This window comes from Lontra canadensis, unplaced genomic scaffold (assembly GCF_010015895.1).
Source record: "Lontra canadensis isolate GAN:19392208 unplaced genomic scaffold, GSC_riverotter_1.0 scaffold1, whole genome shotgun sequence".
Taxonomy (NCBI): domain Eukaryota; kingdom Metazoa; phylum Chordata; class Mammalia; order Carnivora; family Mustelidae; genus Lontra; species Lontra canadensis.
Window position 1 is genome coordinate 128,402,112 of NW_022630995.1, and position 15,982 is coordinate 128,418,093.

General features: G+C 33.0%; 1 protein-coding gene across 2 annotated transcripts in view; it reads right to left on the reverse strand.

Moving 5' to 3' along the window:
• FSTL5 (follistatin like 5) overlaps positions 1 to 15,982 on the reverse strand; it is a 723,315-nt gene that overhangs the window by 70,833 nt on the left and 636,500 nt on the right. For both annotated transcript variants that reach the window (XM_032863481.1, XM_032863472.1), the window contains exon 13: positions 2,918 to 3,067. In XM_032863481.1, the coding sequence (XP_032719372.1) occupies positions 2,918 to 3,067 (150 nt within the window). The remainder of the gene's footprint in view (positions 1 to 2,917; positions 3,068 to 15,982) is intronic.

The following is a 15,982-nucleotide window of genomic DNA, read 5'->3' on the forward strand; positions in this document are numbered from 1 at the left end:
CATGATTATCAATATTACTTGATATTGATATTAATATTTTGCATTTATATGGGTGCTATTAGTAATTAGCTTAACATTGTGTCAGAGAATCGGTATGAAGTAACTTTCATTACTATTTCTTGCAACTTCATTTATAGACCATTATTTATCAGTAGTAGCTGTTTCTATAAAGTAACCGCTAACACTGAGTTTCTGAATACTGGCCCATTGCTCTTAGGGGAAATACATACTTAGGTTCCTTTAAGCCTCTGGTCTCAAAATTTTCATCAACTGATCAATAGATAACTTTGTTTCATATGTGTTTCTGTGCAAAGACACTTTATTTAATATATATTGTTCATTGATTAACATTGAACTTGTAGCCAAATAACACTAGGACTCATGGCTGAATGAAACTTACCATTACGTACATCACAGCCTTCTTGCACAGGCATTTCAACACTGTGCTTAGGAGTGATTTTAAGCAACAGAGTTGCCAATAAAAGCACAAAAATGCAAAACACATAGTACTAAAAAGACCATGAAAAGGACACTTGTTTACAGTATAAAAACTGACACAAGAATGGAGTCTCTTCTTATTCAACTTTAGCTAGAAACATGTATGTTGGGTGACAAATTTTTAATCATTCTGTTCATGTCCTTGCATGACCACAAAAGCCCCATGAGTATTGATTTTATGGTCTTAAATAAATTTAGGTGAATTTTCAAATGAGAATCAACAAATAATTAACTGTAATTGATTTCTCTCCAGCAAAGAAAGAATAACACTACACCTACATTTAAACAAAATGATCTTATGATTATAATGTAGAGCAAAGTAGCCAGATACAAATAGTAAATGCTATATATTTCCACTGACGTACTATTCAAAATCAGTCAATGTTTATTTATGGTGGCATAAATATACATAATGATTATCTATTAGTAGTTAAGGACTAGAAGGAGTAATAAAACATCTTTATTATTTTAATAATAAAATCATAAGAAGAACTCATTTGGACTAAGGCCCAATTTTCTAGCCTATAAAAAAGTAAATGTTAGATTTTTGTCTAAAAATACTCCATAATGATTATATCATAAACATGATTTTTAAAAATATTTTAGCATTATATATTATCTTTTACATTCTCCTGGTATTTCATAGCAATTAGAGGCACTTTGAAAAATAATATAATTTATGTGACTTTTACATTTCATTATCAATATTTTCTATTAATTTTAATTTTTAAATTAATTTTAAATTTTATACTGTTGTCTGAAGATGGAAATGATATGAAGATAAATGATGTTAGTTTTTCTCGCTTTTGAGTATCTAGTAGGTAATACATAATTAGCATAGATTTCTAGTTTGAAAACAAAATTTAAAGACCAATTTGATTATTTCTGAAACATACTTTTAATTTTAACCTGCTGGCTATAGAGTCTAAATCATCCTAAACTGAATGCCTATAATTTGATCGCCTATGTTATAGCTGAAATCAAGATCAAATTAACTTGGTCAAAATCCAGAAGTCTCACACATAAGAGGTGAAATACAGAAAAATATATATTCTCAAGGTGGATACTAAACCATCAGACTGGATATATATGTGAACCATGCAACCCTAGAGGCCTTAGAGAAATTTTCTAGTAGAACAGTTACTGATCCTTTTCCTCATGATTATACCAGTCACTCTCTTAGAAATTTAACCATTAGACTAAATATCCACTGTAAATTTGTAAAACAGATGATAACAGAGTTTTTCAGTAGAAACGCTTTTCACTCTTTTATTTGCCATACCAAACATATCCATAGTAGGCAATTAATAAGTATACAAAGAGTGGATGGGTAGATAGATGGATGATTGGATGATATCATGTGAAGCTGTGAAGGACTCTTAGAATGAAAAGCCCTAACTTTGAACTTATTGCCACTTTTTGTAGTTCTAGTCAGAAATCATTAGAGGAGTTACTTCAATATTCAAGATTTCAAACCAATATGGATGCAAAAAAGATCTTGGTAAATATAAGGAATGGTTAGCTTCTAGTGTCTCTCAGAAACTTTGATAGTAAGTAGATGTAAATCACTTCTATATGCCAAGATCTGCTATAAATGTTTTATATGCATTAAGTTAATTCTAAATACAACTTTATGATATATTTACAATTATTAATCCCATTTAGTGGATTATGCATATCTAATAAAGCTGTTTTAAGTTTGTTTCCTCTGATCTGAGAAGCAAGAGATTATAATAAGAGTCAAGGGCCCAGTTACTGTAGCCAGGCCACCTAGAAGCAAATCCCATACCATCCCTGGCTGTTGTGCAATGGAGTACAAATAGACTGCCCAAGTTAAACAACTTTGGAAAGAACTGAGAATGAAACATTTGGGGACTCAAACCAGAATTTTTTTTTATAACCATGACCATGACAATGTTTACTTGGATTTTTTTTTCTCTGTCATTGACCTATATACATATTCCTTGTTTTACTACTATAGTAAAACCTACTAAATTATTATTATCTAACAGTCTACTATTAACTTAGCTTTTGTTAAGAATCAAGTAAGGAAGAAATAATACTGTCTCTGGAATGGTAACTAGGAATACCTTAATTAGAGTCTGACTGGAACTCTCCTGGCTCTAAACAGAATAAATAAATCTGAGGATGATTTTTGTGGAACTGATCATGTTAATATTATGATGTGTTTATGGAATCTGATTTTTGAAAATAAGAAAAATTATTTTTTAATTCATTAAACTCAAGCAACAGACTAAGAGGAAAGTTTGCAGAAAATGCATACATTATCCAGTTATCCAAGTAATAAAACAAGTTATCAATGACAATCAGGTGACAATGTACAAGTTACCTGGTAAAGAATTGCAAAAAAATAAATTATTTTTTAAAAATCACCTTCAAAAGCAGGGATCGTTCATACCTGAACAACTTTTTGGGACTGCACATCAACAATGAGGACTCTGTCCAGAGTTGGCTGTGCAACATAAATGAACTTGTCTTTGACATTAACAGCTGAGGCCCACACACACCTCTGAACTTCATCATCTTCAGCTTTGGGACAGACTTCATCCTATAATTTAGAAAACAGGGGAAAAAGTGAATATTTTAAATTAAGATGGATATGGCATATAAGAAGCAAAATTAATGTTTGATGCTTTATTACTTTCAGCATCAAAATTAAACATATATATATATACACAGAGAGATAGTGTGTGTACTAAGTTAAACAATCCCCTTAAATGTAAATCAATGAAAATAACCCTTTGATATAAATTTCATCAGGCTCTTAATTACTTATTTCTAATAGGATATAGCCTCTTCATGTGTTACTCTCTTGTTCATAACTCAGTAACTTCAGAAATAGATAATAAATTCAAAGTTTTCTCTCAAATCCTCCAGTCTCAAGCTTCTTTACCAGACATTAAATGTCACACTGGAGTATATTTAGAGGTTATCACATCAGTGGCTGCCCCCATACCCTGTCCCTGATCTTTTCAAAAGCTACCAAATCTACCAGAAGTGATTGAAAGTTTTCTAATTTGTGGAGAATCAGAAGCTTCAAAAAATTATAAAAAGGTAGTTATTCAGAAGGCTTATTTTATTTTTCAATTTTTATCAAGGTCAAATTTTACAAAATCTTTTAATATGTCCAAGCAGATTATTATTGTACTCCTTCACCCATAACTGTTTTCTGGTTGAATATTATATTGTTTGTTCCAGACTGCCATAAATGAGACAAAAACAAAAATAAAACACACACACACACACATAAAAACTTCTATTCGCTCCTATCCTGAATTTTGTTAATAAGTGAATGTTGAAGGGATGTATAGGCCCAGTGATCTGTGCTGGTAGACACATCACAAATGGAAGAAACGTCATTTAGGCCATTATTTTTCTTTCAGGTTTTTCTTTTATTCACTCATCTTTTTGTTTTGTAATTTTCTCAATTTACCTATAGTTAGAAAACCACTAAGAAGAAAGATTTGTTGATCTATACATAAAATATGTGTGTAATGATTCTAGTGTTTCATTTGTCTTATGATTTAGGTATGATCACTGATTACTAATATTGAATTTATTGATTTGTATACTCCAGTTAGTAACTGTTAAATTAGAACACTCTCCTTCTCTAATTCAAATAAAAACATTTCTTTTCAGCAGAGATTCCATTCACCATTTGTATTTAATAATCACGAACTACAATTAACAAAGCTTACATTATCAACACAACTAAGCATTTCTTTTAAAGATAATACTGACAGCAAATCACATTTGACATATAGTAATTAAAATGGACATACCATAATAACACCTTTGGAAGGAGCACAAACATAGTAGGTGGTTTTTCTCTTTGCTTAAAGTTTAGAAAATAATATAAAAACCAGAGCACTTTGAAATGAGAGCTCAATGTCTGCTGTTTTTGTTCTCCAAATTTCAGATATGATTTAGGGAGAATCTGGAGTGTTCACTGATTTTTAAGATTCAATCCAGAAGTTGTCAGGCACTGTTAAAACACCCGGAACATATGATAGTGTCTTCCTTTAAACAGTACATGTTATTCCCAGGCCTCCAGAACATAACCAAACAAATTAAAAACTAAACATCTAAAGCATGATTCTGGTAGTTCTGGAGGTAGAAAATTAACTCCACTACATGGGATGGACCACTATCATTTTAAAATGATTACCAGTGGGGTCATCCTGAGTCATGTCCATGGCACCCTCAAGCAGGCGCACAAACCTGAACTCTGTCCTCAGCACATGCACAAAACAGTTTCACTCATCAGCTCACTGAAACATTACTTTCTATACCAAATATATTGCTTCAGAACTATATTAAATATCTTTGACAAGAACCTATTTTGTGAGAATCCAGCACAATATAAAATATGTACTTCAGAGGCATGAATATGTAGGGGAAAAATAAAGTGGGATCTAAGGTTGATGAAAGGCTCTGAACACAGGGAAATTGTTTATAAATTCTTTGCTGTTGTGTAAAAACTACCAAGAAAATCTGCCAAAATAATAGGAAGTGTGAGTGACCTGACACATAACTGTCAGTGAAACAACTGCTGAACCAGGAACAATTTCCACCCCTTTGTTTGCTACAAAACTATTCAACAGTAAAATAAACTGCTCTGCTGGGAATTATTTCCTATTTGTATGCTGTCTCCATAAGATGTCCCTGATCAGCCTCACAATCATTTTTACAAAGTCATTAAAAGTTTCCTGACAGCCATCCTGAGTTTTCTTTGCTTCACTTTATGCCATTATTTCTGATTATAGTCTATTAGGTTCCATTTTACAACGGCACTTTTATTTTTTCAGATCACATAGATTAATATTTACTTCTATGGATGGGAATTTTAGAGAAATGTTTTTCACATGCATTAGGCATTTAATGAGATAAAAGATGAGCTCAAAAAAACCAAAGATGCAAAATAAAATTGAGATAATACATACTGATGAGGAAAATGGTGAGGAATTATATCAAGAAGTTTAATTAAATCACTTTTTATAGAAATGTGTACCACAATTTAGAGTAAAAGGAATTAATAAGATATTAGAACTAATAAGGGTAAGAGTCAATAAGAAAAAGAAAATTATAGTTCATAGTTAGAAATTATCTATCTCCCTTTAGGTAATTTCCATATTTAATTACATCCTGTGTATACATTATCTCTTTCCAAAATTTTAAAGGCAAACAAGATGTTTCTAGTGATGATATTAGTTTGGATTTAACATTTAAAACAATGCTGATGATACCTGATTGCTGAAAATAAGTAGGTCAGTTAGGTGGATGTATGCATTCATCTTCTATAGGACTTTGCCATTTTTATTTATTGTATTGACTGACTATTAAAAACACATTTCCCAGGATGCTTGGGTGGCTCAGTCCATTGAGCCTCCAACTCTTGGTTTCAGCTCAAGTCATGATCTCCAGGTGGTGGGACTAAGCTCCAAGTTGGACTCACACTTAGTGGGGAGTCTGCTTGAGATGATTCTCTCCCTCTGCCCTTCTCCTCATTCAATCTCTCTCTCTCTCTCCTCTGAATAAAGAAATAAATAAAATCTTTAAAAAAATGCATTTCCCTCAAATCTCCAAATTCCTATCTCTCTGTCCTCTTCTTCCTCATAGTCTCTCTTTCAGCACGTATTCTGTCATTCATGCCAGGGACAAATGTTATTTGTCACAAGCACCTCCATTTTCCTTGCATCCAACTCAGTAAGTTTCTATCATTATCCCCTCCTCTCAACCTTCTCTCCAGTCATAGATTTGTCCACTGTCCTTTGCCTTCCAAAAGATCTGTCCTGTATTTAATTTGTCATTGTAGTCACATCCAATGTCAACATTCCCTTGCAATTTAAGAAGAAAGAATAATAAAACATTACTTGGATTTATTTTCTTTCCCTTCCAATCATCCAATTCTCTTCAGACACTAAACAAGCTGTCTAGAAATTTACCTCCATTTCCTGAACGTTCAGTCTAAATTGTTCATACTTCAAATAGCTTTCATCATCCTCTCTCTTTCAAAACAGGAGAGATCACCAGTGGCCTCAGAATTTCCAATCATTAGTCTTTACTTCTTGTTGGGAAGCACTTATTGAGTACTTACTATGTGAAAGATAGTGTGAAAATTATATTTGGAAATACAACTATGAATATACAAGAATGCCTGCTCTCAAGTTACTTATAGTTTCTGATGAATTTGGCTATTCAGACATTTATTCTTCCTAAAATATTCTTTCATTTTTGCAAGGTAAAAATCAGCAAACAATGGCCCCAGGCCAAATTCATACCATTGCCTTTTCTGGTATATGGTCCAAAAACTGAGAATGTTTTTTGCATTTCTTAATGGTCAGAACAAAAATCAAAGGAATACTACTTTGTGACATGTAACAATTATATGGAATTCAATTCAAATTTACATAAAGGTTTATTGGAACAAAGCCAAATCCATTGACTTAAATATTGTCTATGACCATTTTCATGCTATAATGGCAGATAAAGATCCTGTGGACTGCAAAGCTTAAGATATTTACTATCTGAACGTTTGCAGAATAAAATGTTGATCTCATTCTTGAATATTTCCCTATCCTAGTTATCATTTAAATCCTATTAGTGAAATTCTGTCATAGTGGCTTCTTTATGTTATGTTCCTTAATTATGATTCAAGAAAGGTAAGCCTCAGACTTTGGTTTTCTATTCTATTTCCTTTACATTAAATTTCTCTTAGAGTGCATTCATTTTTATTTATTGATTTGATTTAGAGAGGGGGTGGTGAGAGGCAGTGGGAGAGGGAGGGAGAGAATCTTAATCAAGTTCCATGTCCAGCATAAACCCCAAGGCAGGGCTGGAGCTTATGACCCTGAGAACATGACCTGAGCCAAAATCAAGAGTCATACACTTAACCAACTGAGCCACCCAGGTGAGTCAAGAGTACAGTCACTCTTACTGCCTGGTTTTAATCATGGTTGAATGATACAAAGAGATTAATCTGTGACTTGTCAGTCACCAGGCCTTCCTTCCTCTATCAGTCTCTTCATAGAAAAAGATCTGTTAAATGAACAATTTGAAATAAACAAAGGAAAAAAAAGTATACTATATTAAAGGTAATTAAAAACTAAATAGAAAAAAAAGGTGAAGTACACAGATACACATGAACACAGGTAAATAAATTATAGATAGAGGATAGATAGATGACAGAAAGGGAGAGATACACAGATAATATAAACAGACATTATCTATGTAAAGATATATAAGGTTTGGTTTATATTAGGAAACTTTATTGAAAAAAAAAAAAACTAAACAATTCCATAAAATAAAAGAAAGACTATTGAGTGATAAAATAACAGAGTAAAATTAATAATAATCATGTATAAGACTATATACAGAACATAAGTATGGTTGGTATATAAAATATCTTGTTTAGAAGTAGACAGCAGTCTAAGGAATGCCAGGCCTAGGAGCACAGGAAACAAAAGCACTAAAAAGCCTAGGTAATTAAATACAAATAGATTAGAGTTCTCTAAAGTTATACAGAAAAGTAAATACCTGATCTTTTGCATAATTTGGATTACAAATACAGTAAGTAATACACAGAACTTGAATAAAAATAAACTGGCATTAGTATTATTTAAAAAGCCAGAAATAAATATGTAACATATAATGTGATCTAACATGTATTCACCCAGTCTAGGCATTGATTTTGGCAGCATGTGGATTCAACCAACGGTGGTAGATAGACACTCCTAGGTAGGTAGGTACTGAACTACTGGACATGTATATTAAGTCAAAGAATGAGAGAAAGATGGTTTGATATTCTGATCAATATGTCGCATTTAAATTGAAAATTTTTAGGTATATTGTAGACCTGGTTGCCTTACTGATCTGTTCACTAATTATTGAAAATAATTTGCTTTTAGTAGTTCTGCATTGATAAATTCTTCTGCTTCTTTACCAGTCATGTTCTTAAGACTGTCATGATAATTCCCTTCTTTGGCAGTAATTGAGAGTGGGTAGGAGTAGAGGAATGTTGGGGAAGAAAAAAAGAAAGAGAGAAAAAGAAAGAAAGAAAGAAACAAAGAAACAAAGAAACAAAGAAAGAAACAAAGAAAGAAATTGTAAAAATCTTATTCAAAATGTATAACACGATCTTAATTATTTTCCAACAAATAGTCTGTTCTTGCTAGAATATTCACATCAAAATTTCATAAAAACCAATGATTTTCCACAGACAGTAAAGAGCATACCACACATTTTATTAATCAAATTATTTTCAATCTACATTTGGCCATCATATTTCCAATACCTATGTGACTTTTGGTCTTCCTGATTTTCTTCTTGTCTAAACTTCTATTATATTTACATTTTGTGCCACAAAACTTGACGTATAACCCTGTACTATCATCCTCAGTTAAAATGTTAGCCTTTGCTCTTTATTTTTACATTTTTCCAAACACAATAGTAAAGATACAATATTTCCTCAGTAAATACTTGTTTAAATGTCACTTATTGTAGAAAAAAAAGTCAAAAGTGTATACTTCTCAGTCATGCCATGTCATCCAGAATGATTGAAAAACCGAATTTTAGAACAGCACTATTCAAAATGTCTGCAAACAGCTGCCAGTTGGCATATCATTTGTTACCAAGCTGAGAATAATATAGAAATTGAAAATAAACATTTAGAACCTTTTATAGTAACTTGACATTGCCATAAAGCCATGTGCTCCTATGATCAGTAAACTTATCTTTATGAACAGGATTTAGATCAGTTTGGGTGGTGTCAAAACTGCCTAGAAGGTTTCTTGGAATGAAAAATACTTACTGGTTAAAAAAAAAAAAAATAGATTGAACAAAAACCAAAGTGATTCTTCCTCTGCAAATAGTTTAAGAAACAATTGATTTTGAGCTTTCTTTTCTGTCTCTCTCTCTTTTTAAAATCCAAACTGTCATAATCTGAGTCTACTGAGATATATAGAAAAGTAAATAATGAAACACCTTTAAAAATAGTGTTCACTTAATCAATAGAATACAAATAATTATTCTCAATGAGATTTCGTTCAGGTTATCATGAATCAAGACAAATGAAACAAAAGTTCTTTTGTACTGTATGGAATGTCTAGGTTGGGATTCCTAGGATATTTTTCATAGCCATCTGGAAATTAATGTAATCCAGGTTAAGCTTTTTTGAATACACCAAAAACAGTATACTCTGTTGAAACCTGTAAAACAGGTTTTACAATATTTTAAAAAAATGAGATTTTACAATAATGTATTATTAATTTAATATTAGTGGTTATCTCCCTTGTGGATCATTTTTTAAAAAAGAAAGACCTGAAGTTTAAATACTTTCATCAATTTTTAATTGAGATTACTGGTTATACCTGAGCAATACAACTGGATTTTTTTCTATAATTACATTTCTATAATTACATTAATTTCTATAATTACATTAATCTATATAATTCTATCTGCCATTTCATATATTAAAGCGTATAAACAGTCTATCTCATATTAGTCAAAGCATATGTAGTCATGGAAATGCAAGAGGTGATTTGTCTTAATTTGGCCTATCTTAGAAAACCATCATACAGCATGATTTTGATTCTAGGATATCAAAAGTACAAAGAAAACATTACAGAAATTTTCGATTATTTTAACATAAGAAGATTGTATTTATGTCTTTCAGTGTTATAATAAAAATGGAGTTGAGAACATTACACTGTCATAAATTGAGAACCAGTTTCTTTAGGGACAGTGTATTAGAGAGGTTATGAAAATAGTCCTTGAAGTCAACCAGACCAAGAAGTCTGTCCAGGTTTACACTCACATTAGCTGTGTAAATACTCCTTTTGACCCTCATTTACTGCAGTGGTATAACAATATTACCTATCACATGGGATTATTATGCACATTAAAGAAAATCATGTTTGCAAAGTTCAAGTGATCAATGATGTTACTTGTTATTTCCTTTTCTTAAATATTTTGTTTATTTATTTATTTATTTATTTATTAGAGAGAGAGAGAGAGCATGAGCAGGGTGGAGGGGCAGGGGAAGAGGGAGAATCAGATGTCCCTCCCATCCCCTGGCTGGCAGGGAGATTCATGCAGGGCTCAATCATATGATTCCCAAGACCATGACATGAACTGAAGGCAGACGTGTAAACTACTGAGCCACCCAGGTGTTCCATACCTGTTATTTTCATATACAAAATTTTCTAGGGGCTATATTTCATGAAACTATAATAGCCTACATATTTTTACAATTTTTTTTCAATTTTCCATAATGTTTTGGAGAATAGTTCACTGTGAATATTTAAGAGTTTCAGAAAGGTACTTGAAGTATGGAATAATTGTTGCATCGAGAGAATTAAAGAGAATTTTTTCCCCCTCTATCATTTGGTAGTTTTGTGACATTGAGCAAATCATTTGACCTTTCTCATTTTGTCTAGAAACTGAGGGGATTGAAATAGGATTTTGTGGGCACCTGGGTGGCTTAGTGGGTTAAAGCCTCTGTCTTCCGCTCAGGCTCAGGTAATGATTCCAGGGTCCTGGGATGGAGCTCCGCATCGGGCTCTCTGCTAGGCAGAGAGCCTGCCTCCCCCTCTCTCTCTGCCTGCCTCTCTGCCTACTTGTGATCTCTGTCTGTCAAATAAATAAATAAAATATCTTAAAAAAATAGGATTTTGTCAGTTGTTTTCAAAAAAGAAAACAAAAACAAAAACAAAGCTCTCTGAATTACTTCTACTCTGCTTAAATGGAAAACGTTTTACCCACTTTATAAAAATATTATATTAGATAAGAATAGCAGTTAAAAAACAAATTTTAAGAGTGTTAAATTTCAAATGTCTACAGAATATAAAAGAAGAAAACTGTAGAACTTTTATAAATGTAGGACTAGATGGTTTGTGTCTTGGTTTTCTTGGTTCTTGTAAAGGAGTTGAAATCCTATCTCAGGGTTGGTCCAGGGGCCAATAGACACAGAGAATCCCTGGGGCAGGAACTTAAAGGCATAGATTTGAATAATGGGAAGGACAAATTAAATTTCAAAACCAAAGGTATAAAGTTATGTTGAAAAACCAGTAAGTAGTGTTTGACAAAAAAGTGTTGGTATTAAAAGCTAATACCAGGCACTAAAACAATTGGACAATTATGGTAGATATCAGAAAGTGTAAATTATATGTACCAATTTGGTTCATGGTGGATAACTTAAATAGTAGTGGGGATAGTTAAAACTAAAGAATTAGTTGTGTTTAATTTTGTTCCCCAACATAATGAAGATTTTATTTGTATAAAAGTAATAATCATCTTTCCTGACTTTGTTTTACAAAACACAATTAGTAAGGTGGTTAGCTAGAGGGAAAAAAAAATAAGATTAACAAAATTTTTCCTTATCAAATAACACATGAGGTTAACTGGCCAGAAAGAAAAAAGAAAAGAAAAGAAAAAAAAAAAAAAAGAAAGAAAAGAAAAAGAAAAGAAGAAAGAGTAAATGAGAGCAAACAAGCTGAGCTATATAGTATGTAAACATTTCTTTAAAATAATGAAAAACTCATAATCATGACATCATTATGAATACTAATGAATATCATGGGAATATGGGGCTTATTTCTTTCTAATATGTTCTATACTCTAGTTTCTTTAAGAAGCAAGAAAAAATACTTGTTCAAGTGACCCCTTCCAACTTCTGATTAGAAGACTCATCAATAAAAAGATCAATTAGGGACGCCTGGGTGGCTCAGTTGGTTAAGCTGCTGCCTTCAGCTCGGGTCATGATCCTGGGGTCCTGGGATCGAGTCCCACATCGGGCTCCTTGCTTGGCAGGGAGCCTGCTTCCTCCTCTCTTTCTGCCTGCCTCTCTGCCTGCTTGTGTGTGCTCTCTCTCTCTGACAAATAAATAAGATTTAAAAAAAAAAAAAAGATCAATTAAACATTTCTTTAAGTACCAAATGTACACATTCCCTTGTACAATTTTTCTGACGGCTGGATACCTAGTCTTGTTGTTGTTGTTTTTAACTTCAAGAAGAGGAAGACTTCTTTGTAAGGTAGGCTTTTAAATTTTGACTAAAGAGCATAAATCTCTCCCTAATAGCTTCCCATCATTCAATTTGGTTCTTTGTTTGAAACAATACATTTAAATTTTTTTAAAATTTATTACCATATAATGTATTATTAGCCCCAGGGATAAAGGTCTGTGAATCGCCAGGTTTACATACTTCACAGAACTCACCATAGCACAACCCTTCCCAATGTCCATAACCCCACCACCCTCTCCCTAACCCCCTTCCCCCAGTAACCCTGTTTGTTTTGTGAGATTAAGAGTCTCTTATGGTTTGTCTCCCTCCTGATCCCATCCTGTTTCATTTATTCTTCTCCTACCCCCCAAACCCCCCACATTGCATCTCCACTTCCTCATATCAGGGAGATCATATGATAGCTGTTTTACTCTGATTAACTTATTTCGCTAAGCATAATACCCTCTAGTTCCATCCATGTCGTGACAAATGGAAGATTTCATTTTTTTTGATGGTGCATAGTATTCCATTGTATATATATACCACCTCTTCTTTATCCATTGTTGATGGGCATCTAGGTTCTTTCCATAGTTTGGCTATTGTGGTCATTGCTGCTATAAACACTCGGTTGCACGTGCCCCTTCGGATCACTACGTTTGTATCTTTAGGGTAAATAACCAGTAGTGCAATTGCTGAGTCATAAGGTAGCTCTATTTTCAACTTTCTGAGAAACCTCCATGCTGTTTTCCAGAGTGGTTGCACAGCTTGCATTCCCACCAACAGTGTAGGATGGTTCCACTTTCTCAGCATCCTCGCCAGCATCTGTCATTCCCTGACTTGTTAATTTTCACCATTCTGACTGGTGTGAGGTGGTATCTCATTGTGGTTTTGATTTGTATTTCCCTGATGCTGAGTGATGTGGAACATTTTTTCATGTGTCTGTTGGCCATCTGGATGTCTTCTTTGCAGAAATGTCTGTTCATGTTTTCTGCCCATTTCTTGATTGGATTATTTGTTCTTTGGGTGTTGAGTTTCATAAGTTCTTTATAGATTTTGGATACTACCCCTTTATCTGATATATCGCTTGCAAATATCGTCTCCCATTCTGTCAGTTGTCTTTTGGTTTTGTTCACTGTTTCCTTTGCTGTGCAAAACTTTTGATCTTGATGATGTCCCAATAGTTCATTTTTGCCCTTGCTTCCCTTGCCTTTGGTGATGTTCCTAGGAAGAAGTTGCTGTGGCTGAGGTTGAAGAGGTTGCTGCCTGTGTTCTCCTCAAGGATTTGGATGGATTCCTTTCTCACATTGAGATCCTTCATCCATTTTGAGTCCATTTTTGTGTGTGGTGTAAGGAAATGGTCTAGTTTCATTTTTCTGCATGTGGCTGTCCAATTTTTCCAACACCATTTGTGGAAGGGACTCTCTTTTTTCCAGTAACATTATTTCCTGCTTTGTCAAAGATTAGTTGACAATAGAATTGAGGGTCTATTTCTGGGCTCTCTATTCTGTTACCTTGATCTATGTGTCTTTTTTTTATGCCAGTACCATACCGTCTTGATGATGACGGCTTTGTAATAGAGCTTGAAGTCTGGAGTTTTGTTGCCACCAACTTTGGCTTTCTTTTTCATTATTCCTCTGGCTATTCAAGGTCTTTTCTGGTTCCATATAAATTGTACGATTATTTGTTCCATTTCTTTGAAGAAAACGGATGGGATTTTGATAGGGATTGCATTAAATGTGTAGATTGCTTTAGGTAGCATAGACATTTTCACAATATTTGTTCTTCCAATCCATTTGCATGGAACACTTTTCCATTTTTTTTGTGTGTGTCTTCTTCAATTTCTCTCATGAGTACTTTATAGTTTTCTGAGTATAGATTCTTTGCCTCTTTGGTTAGGTTTATTCCTAGGTATCTTATGGTTTGGGGTGCAATTATAAATGGGATTGACTCCTTAATTTCTCTTTCTTCTGTCTTGTTGTTGGTGTAGAGAAATGCAACTGATTTCTGTGCATTGATTTTATATCCTGACACTTTACTGAATTCCTGTATAAGTTCTAGCAGTTTTGGAGTGGAGTCTTTTGGCTTTTCCACATAGAGTATCATATCATCTGCGAAGAGTGATAGTTTGACTTCTTCTTTGCTGATTAGGATGCCTTTAATTTCTTTTTGTTGTCTGATTGCTGAGGCTAGGACTTCTAGTACTATGTTGAATAGCAGTGGTGATAATGGACATCCTGCCATGTTCCAGACCTTAGCAGAGAAGCTTTCAGTTTTTCTCCATTGAGAATGATATTCATGGTGGGTTTTTCATAGGTGGCTTTGATGATGTTGAGGTATGTACCTTCTGTCCCTACACTTTGAAGAGTTTTGATCAGGAAAGGATGCTATACTTTGTCAAATGCTTTTCCACCATCTATTGAGAGTATCATATGGTTCTTGTTCTTGAAACAATACATATTATCATAAATTTTACATAAAAGTCCTTCAAATGTTAATGATAATTTGTTAATGTGGCTTTAAAATATGGCTCCCAAAACTGACTTGAGTTTTTTTAACTTCAGTCCAACTTGTGGAGCTCATTTCCTTTGCCTTACTGATTATCCACTTCATAGGTATTATTTATTTTGAAGTCTGTAATTGCTTTAAGTATTATGATCAGAGCACAGAGAAATGAAATCTATCAAAATACAATTGCTTGCTTTTAGAAAACAGTGTAAGTGAATCTCTTTGGATTAATTTACTTTGGTGCTTTGAAATTCTTACATTAAAATGGAGTAAATTAAATCATTTATTATCATTGTAAGTCCATAGGATAAAGAGGGAACAAAGTTAAACTTTTAAGGAAAAGGATTGAACAGTTGTAATGAGATAATATCAAAAACAATAAAACATGTCTTTTCCTTCTTTAAATGGTCATCTCTCTCTCTCTCTCTCTCTTTTTTTTTTTTTAGTAGAGATGCATGAGATTTGATAATGCGTATTTTACTAATTTTTCTTTTTGGAGACATTAGTTGAGGAGCAACACAGGTTTTATTGATTACATTTAAAAAAATGCATATGTAATCTCTTCCTGTGAATACCTTACTTTATCTTGTAACTATTTAAGAACTGTTGACCTAAAAGCATAAATTGAGTTAATTTTACTGTTGTGGGAGTATCTACATTTGATCAAACACTGTGTAATATCATTTAGGAATTGAGCTTTTTTCTGTAGCACATAATCTCACAATGCATATGGTGACATGTCATTTTGATAGAGTTCTTCCATCTTCCCATATTGTCCGGCACATAAGTGCCTTATGTGGAAGACAGGCATAATGATTTTTGCAAGACTACTATTTACTGAAACAAATTATTCTGAAGGGTGATAGATTTATCTTCACAAAGTATAAAGCTGTTTATAGGATAACTATATGCATTTCTATTTTTAATCCTTATTCCAACACACACATAAATTTGTTCCT